At 42.9% G+C, this 7,904-nt stretch overlaps 1 protein-coding gene across 1 annotated transcript in view; it reads right to left on the bottom strand.

Annotated features, from left to right (window-relative positions):
* Positions 1-320: 320 nt before the first annotated feature.
* LOC122556838 (shootin-1-like) overlaps positions 321-7,904 on the bottom strand; it is a 119,354-nt gene continuing 111,770 nt past the window's right edge. The window contains 2 exon segments of the mRNA XM_043704073.1: positions 321-1,446; positions 6,257-6,407. Of these exon segments, the coding sequence (XP_043560008.1) occupies positions 1,269-1,446; positions 6,257-6,407 (329 nt within the window). The 3' untranslated portion in view covers positions 321-1,268.

Genomic DNA, 7,904 nt, shown 5'->3' with positions numbered 1-7,904 from the left:
CAAGTCCCTGGTCTCAGTGCTTTACATTGCAAGGTCCAGAGGAGAGACTGAATTCCCTTTATTGCCTCTGTTTAACCTCTTGATTCTTTCCCTTCCCCTTCCATGAAGATGTGCTCATCATAATAACATTGCAGGGAAGCCAGAGTGTTGTTAGGTAAAAATGTGTCCTCATTTGCAATGCCCCTGCTCTGCGTTTTGAACTGATGTCTGAGAAGGAAGAGCTGCGGTTTGTGGGCCACACACAGAAATTAACAGTTTGGGTTCAGTATTCAAAATTCTCAGGGTCAAGAAGGAATGAAATAAAATATCTGAAGACTGTGGAAGCTAGATCATAAGTCTGTTTAATTCTGAGATTGACAGATTTCTAATCAGTAAGAAAATCAAGAGTTTTGGAAATAAGGCAGGAAAGTGGAGTTGAGGATTATCACCACGATCACATTGAATGGCAGAGCAGATGGACTGAACGGCCTACGTTTGATCCTACATCTTATGTTGATAATCACTCACTGATAGTACACTGGTTGTTAAAGTTTCACTGTGGTCTACTTTTAAAAGATGATTTTTTTTTACCAATAGGTGCTGAAATGAGGCAAAAAATGATTATGTAATGCTGCTCTAAGGAAGACGGAGTGAGATCTTGGTTCAGATTTGAATAGGGATCAAAAAGTACGAATGTTTCTCAATTACGATGAGGCAATTCTGAGCCCTATTCTTGAACAAGCTTAATTGATGATCAAGTAAAATGAATCTGTATTAGTTTCCATTTGTATTGCTTGCTTCTTAAATGGTTTTGACAGAAAGTAAAAATGAAGAAATTAATAAAACAAGTGAAGATAACAATATAACTGAAAGTTCAACTTGCGGCCCAAGTTTGTATAGATTTTTAAATGCATCTGTAAAAACTTTCTCAGGTGAGGCAGTGATGTCAAATCTATCAGCAATGAGCAATACAAAGGAAGAGAAAGGGTCCTATCTTCAGACAGAGCAATAAGAACTCCTCTTCTGCACTTGCCAGCTCATGACTTCCCACCCATTCACTGCTTCAATGGAAGTGAAAAGTGTGGCTGGTGAGTGGAGAAAAAGGTGCCTCTGTCCCACTTTCTCATGCAGGCTGGGGTGCCCAAGCCCGAGGGTCTCAGGGTACTATCACACCAGCTTATGCATGTCAGAAATTTCACTTGAACTCTCTGGCTAACGGTCACATTGGAGAAATTATCATTTTCAACAACATCTGCAAATGTTTTGACATCTCCTCCCCCCGACTGATGTTAACAATCTGCATCAATGCTTTCATCAGTTGTATTTTGACGCTTGGATTTGTTCTGGACCTGAGCGGGAGTGGTTCTTTGGTCAGGTGTTTCTAGTGGACCGCTTATGGTAATAAGGATTCCCTGGGATTGAACATTTTCTTGTTTAATTGAACATTTTCTCTTCATTTCTTCTGGGCTGAAAGGAATCATAAATAATAGTATTAAATATAGCACAGAAACAAAACTTTATATCATACCTCTATTGGTTATGTAAGAAAAGGAAGAGGCTATTCAGCTCCTCAAGACTGTATTGTTTCATGGCATGATTTGTATTTTAGTTAGAGTCATAGAGACGTACAGCATGGAAACAAACCCTTCGGTTCAACCCGTCCATGCCGACAAGATATCCCAACCCAATCTAGTCCCACCTGCCAGCACTCAACCCATATCCCTCCAAACCCTTCCTATTCATATACCCATCCAAATGCCTTTTAAATGTTGTAATTGTACCAGCCTCCACCACATCGTCTGGCAACTCATTCCATACACGTACCACCCTCTGCATGAAAAAGTTGCCCCTTAGGTCTCTTTTATATCTTTATCCTTGTAAATCTTTTCTGAACCCTTTCAAGTTTCACAACATCTTTCTGATAGGAAGGAGACCAGAATTGCACACAATATTCCAACAGTGGCCTAACCAATGTCCTGTACAGCTGCAACATGACCTCCCAACTCCTGTACTCAATACTCTGACCAATAAAGGAAAGTATACCAAATGACTTCTTCACTATCCTATCTACCTGTGACTTCACTTTCAAGGAGCTATGAACATGCACTCCAAGGTCTCTTTGTTCAGCAACACTCCCTAGGACTTTACCATTAAGTGTATAAGTCCTGCCAAGATTTGCTTTCCCAAAATGCAGCCGCTCACATTTATCTGAATTAAACCCCATCTAACTCTTCTCAGCCCATTGGGCCATTAACCCACTTTGCTTCATATCTTGTGATACCCTTACCAAAAAAATCCCCACACTGTGGAAACAGGCCCTTTGGCCCAACAAGTCCACACCAACCCTCTGAAAGAGTAACCCACCCAGACCCATTTCCCTATCCTATTGCTCTACATTTGCCCCTAACTAATGCATCTAGCCTACACATCCCTGAACACTATGGGCCATTCACATAAACTGCACAGCTTTGGAGAGCACCCCATGCAGACATGGGGAGAATTTGCAAACTCCATACAGACAGCCACCCAAGGTGAAAATTGACTCTGGGTCCCTGGTGCTGTGAGGTAGCAGGGCTAACCACTGAACCACCATGCCACCCAAAATGATCTCCATCTAGGAACCTTTAATCATTTCAGCATCACAAGAGGATGTGGAGAATGTTCTAGATTTCTGTCACGCTTGAGCTGAAGCAATGCTTTCTGATTTCATTCTTGAATGACCTCTCTTTAAATCTAAGATCATGTCCTGTTGTTCTGCATTTTGCCACCAAAATAAACATTCCTAATTATCCTGGAGGAAGTGGTTGTGAGCCTTTTTTGAATAACCGGTGTCCATGTTATACATGTAGACACACAGTGACTTTAGGGAGGGATCTTTACCAATAATGAAGGCACAGTGAAATATTTCCTAATTGGGAGGCTGATTGAATTGGAGAGGAACTTGCAAATGGATTTATGTTCCAGGGTGCCTGATGTCCTTGTTTTCCTAGAAGGTTTGGTGTTGTAATGTGGATTCATACTCCCAAAGTATCGCAATACCTTTAGCTGTTGTGGTAGCAACACCCGATGAGTTGAACCAGCTTTCCCATCCTACTCAGAGAGAATGAAGCACTGAAGGAAGCCACTTAGTTGGCCCACCGGTCGACAAAATCTTACTGCACTTATCCCATTTTCTAGCTGTTGGTCTATAGTCCTGGAGGCTATTGTGATGAAGATGTGGGTGTACTGTACGTTTAAGAGAGTTAAAACCTCGCAGGACTACCTGACAGCACCAAGTGTTCTCAATAAGGTATAATGTAACATGTGGTCCAGCAGCTAGGGTAAACTGATTGGCCTAATTCATATTTGTTTTTTTGCCTCCAGGCAACCAGCTAAGCTAGTTGCTGGACCACATGTTATTGCTTATTCAGAACACTTGGTGCTGTCAGGTAGTTGTGCTAGCTTATAACTTTCTTAAGGGTACAGTACACCCACATCTTCATAACTCTATGGCAATGCAAGTGAATATCTAAATACTATTTCAAAGATACAAGAGCTTCTGACTCAATCACTCTTCCAGGTAGTGTATTCCAAACTCCCACGACTTCATAGGTTTGTCGTTAATGAACTGGTTAAAGTGCCTTAGAGGAGAGGGAATGAGAGATGTCCAAATTTAGAGACATAATTCTATAAGGTGTGGGCTGGGCACTAAAGTCAAGGTTGGCAAAAGTGAGGGCTGCAGATGCTGGAAATTAGAGTTTAGATCAGTGTGGTGCTGGAAAAGCACAGCAGGTCAGGCAGCATCCAAGGAGCAGGAAAATTGACATTTTTAGAGTTCTTCCTGATGAAGGGCTTTTGCCCAAAACATCGATTTTCCTGCTCCTCGGATGCTGCCTGACCTGCTGTGCTTTTCCAGCACTATTCTGATCTAAAGTCAAGGTTGGTAATTGTGTAGGGAAGGGAAGTGACAATCAGAGAAATGTGGAGTTTAACAATAACTTACATTCAGATAAAATAGGCTTCACAGGAGCTACTGTTAAACAATATTCAACAGCACATTGAATCATATCAAACAGGTGGCTGGTGGTTGATCAATGAGGTTGATTTGAAGGAACATCTAAAGGAGAGAGAGATTGTGAAGTTTCGAGAGGATTGAAGGAATAGGCAGCTGAAAACGGTTACTATTGAGTGAAGTAAATCAGGGAAGCAAAAGAGGTATGCATATGGACTGCAGCCATTGACTTAACTGCAACGGTCAGATACAGGATCGTGCATTTATGTTTCTTTTCTGTTTCCACCTTGGCCACCATAAAATGAAGGGTAGTTCCTTTTTGTCATAATAAAATGGGAGGGTATTATAAAAATAGTGACTGATGTCTGAACACCCACACCTGGACTCCACTCACAAATGTAAACACAGGACAAAATCACACACGTTTCAGTGTGCTCACATTAATGCTGCTTACTTTCCGATTTGGGACCCAGAGATTGCAAACTTTAGCCACAGAAGATGCAGTTTCCAATGCTCAATTGATGGGTGTTAGACTGAGAGTCTAGTAACTGATCTACGCTCACCATGCTTGATTGCTTAAGCCTCGGGTGCGAACTCGAAGCTAATGGATGTGGCAGAAAGGCTGAGAAACTGAACTGTAAGCATGAGTCAAATACTTTGTGCTTGTAAAGATGTTTTAAACTCTCTAAGTAAACTTGCCACATACTCAGGCACAAGTGTCATCTTTGTACTGTATTACACAGGTATGTAAAATAATCAATAGATGGAATCATTAGCATGATCAGAGTGAGTGACCTGTCTGCGAGAGTTCTTATCCTGATCAGCCATTATGCTAAAATGATTCTAAGGCTGTTTCCACAGGAAAAAAAGACAGAAAAAGCCTAAGCTCTCTGCCTGAGCCAAGATCGATTTTCTTAGAATTGGCAAAGTGAAGGGTCTTTCCTGATAGCCCTTAGCTGGCAGAGGTCTTCAAAAGATTTCGAAGGTGGAGTTATCTGTGAAAATCCAAGAACTTCCAATGATTTGTCCCTTGACGCAGGAATTTGTGCAGATAACCCATCAGAAACTGGGAGAATCGAAAACTTGAAGTGGAACCCAGTCACAATCTGCTACTAGTTCATTTTCTACCTCCCACTTGCAGTTCGGTTTTTGATCTTGATCCGAATTTTGGGTCTGTCGCTCATTAAGTATAAGACACTCAGCAGATACTTGTAATTAAACAGAATGTTGAACACAATAACACCACTGTGAGTGGCACGGTGGCACAGTGGTTAGCACTGCTGCCTCACAGTGCCAGAGACCGGGGTTCAATTCCTGCCTCAGGCAACTGACTGTGTGGAGTTTGCACATGTCTGTGTGGGTTTCCTCCGGGAGCTCCGGTTTCCTCCCACAGTCCAAAAATGTGCCGGTTAGGTGAATTGGCCATGCTAAATTGCCCGTAGTGTTAGGTGTAGGGGAATGGGTCTGGGTGGGTTGTGCTTTGGTGGGTTGGTGTGGACTTGTTGGGCCGAAGGGCCTGTTTCCACACTGTAAGTAATCTAATCCACCTACTTATACTGACCTTTCAAGGCTGCATAATATTCTGACAGTGCACAGGAAGATAAATGGAACTCTTGTGGTGTCTCTGGGCTTGAGCCCTCTTTCAGGTCCTCAAGGCCTTTAAAGGTTCATGTGTAACATGGCCGAGAGGGTTGATTGCCAGCCTGTAAATCTTTCCAATATATCTGATGGCAGGCGCTCAAGTGCAGCACAATCTCATGGTCAACCATCCTGCAGAAGGCAACGGGCCAACATCAAACCCCATTCCCAGAAGTGGGGACTAAACAAATGAGAATCCATGGCTCAGCCCTGGAATCAAGGATAAGGGGCTAAAACAGACACAGGAAGATGTCTCAATCGGAACAGGAGCATATTGCGAAAAGATTTGCAGGTCTGGCAGCATCTATGAACAGAAATCAGAATTAACATCTCGAATCCTGTGACACTCAGAGCTGAGGAGGTCTGAGGAGGGATCACTGGACTGGGAATGTTACCTCTGATTTCTCTCCACAGATGCTGCCAGACTTGCTGACGTTTTCCAGAAACTTTTGTTTCTGATTTACAGCATCTGCAGTTCTTTCAGTTATTATTTGCTAAAAGATTTGTCAGATTTATTGCTAAAGGATATTGTGCAATCTAGAACTACCTAGGTTCATCTATTAGTGTGACAATCACTTTAATTTAAAATAGGTCTAATTTATTGTGTACCCATGTGCTCCATTTACCAGAGACATCTTGCAGTTTTACCTTGCTGAGGTGCTGTTGTTCTGCTCCCCTGTTGCAGCAGCAGCCTGGTGCACAGGACTGGACTCCAGATCATTGCTTTTTCTTTCATCGCTGTCCTTCAGGTTGAGAGATTTGGAAGAAGTGACATCACTGGTATCTGTTTCATTTCCATCTGTCAGAGAAAAGACTGCGTAAATTCTCCTCATGCACACAGTATTGCAATTGAAAAAGACGATCTTATTCTATCCTTGCCAAGTAATTTTCAATATTTAAATTTGCAGTTTAATTGGGACAGGTGCAAAATTGAAGTGATTGAGGCTTCTGTTAAAACAATGAATAGAAGAACACTAAGGAACAGTCACTCAACTCAAAACATCAATTCTGATTTCTCTCGACATATGCTACTAGACTGCTGAGCTTTTCCAGCAATTTCTATTTTTGTAAAGGAAAGCACATCTTTCTGATCATTGTTCTATTGGTAAAGGAAATAGAGGAAGGGGATACAGAGCTTTTACTCCCCCTCCAACTCCATTTTGTTGTAGTCCCTTCCTGCTCTCCCTCTGATCGTTTACATTGGCCGGAATGGGCTTTGCTTGTAAATACTGAATTGGTTACAAGGATGTTTTTATTGTCTTTAGTTTTTGGGCAAGAAAAGCAAAATAAAAAGGTCTCCCAGTTGTGTATGATATCATTTCTGGGTAGAAAGTGAAGCAGATGCTGTGTATATGGACTTCCAAAAACTTTAGTTACTGCAGACGTGGCTAGATGCTAAACCTTAGATGCACGATACTGAAAGAAATATAGCAGTCATAGAGTCATAGAGATGTACAGCAAGGAAACAGACCCTTCGGTCCAAACCGTCCATGCCGACCAGATATCCCAACCCAATCTAGTCCCACCTGCCAGCACCCAGCCCATATCCCTCCAAACCCTTCCTATTCATATACCCATACCAATTGTACCAGCCTCCACCACTTCCTCTGGCAGCTCATTCCATACGCGTACCACCATCTGCATGAAAAAGTTGCCCCTTAGGTCTCTTTTATATCTTTCCCCACTCCCCCTAAACCTATGTCCTCTAGTTCTGGAATCCCCAACCCCAGGGAAAAGACTTTGTCTATTTATCCTATCCATGCCCTTCATAATTTTGCAAACCTCTATAAGATCACCCCTCAGCCTCCGACACTCCCCAGGGAAAACAGCCCCAGCCTGTTCAGCCTCTCCCTGTAGCTCAAATCCTCCAACTCTGGCAACATCCTTATAAATCTTTTTTGAACTCTTTCAAGTTTCACATCTTTCTGATAGGAAGGAGACCAGAATTGCACGCAATATTCCAACAGTGGCCTAACCAATGTCCTGTACAGCCGCAATTTGTGGGCGGCACGGTGGCACAGTGGTTAGCACTGCTGCCTCACAGCGTCAGAGACCCGGGTTCAATTCCCGACTCAGGCGACTGACTGTGTGGAGTTTGCATGTTCTCCCCGTGTCTGCGTGGGTTTCCTCCGGGTGCTCCGGTTTCCTCCCACAGTCACAAAGATGTGCAGGGTCAGGTGAATTGGCCAAACCAAATTGCCCGTAGTGTTAGATAAGGGGTAAATGTAGGGGTATGGGTGGGTTTCGCTTCGGCGGGTCAGTGTGGACTTGTTGGGCCGAAGGGCCTGTTTCCACA

Source organism: Chiloscyllium plagiosum, chromosome 14 (assembly GCF_004010195.1).
Source record: "Chiloscyllium plagiosum isolate BGI_BamShark_2017 chromosome 14, ASM401019v2, whole genome shotgun sequence".
NCBI classification, from domain to species: Eukaryota; Metazoa; Chordata; class Chondrichthyes; order Orectolobiformes; family Hemiscylliidae; genus Chiloscyllium; species Chiloscyllium plagiosum.
The sequence above is the reverse complement of the archived record's forward strand: the minus strand, read 5'-3'. Positions and strand labels throughout refer to the sequence as shown.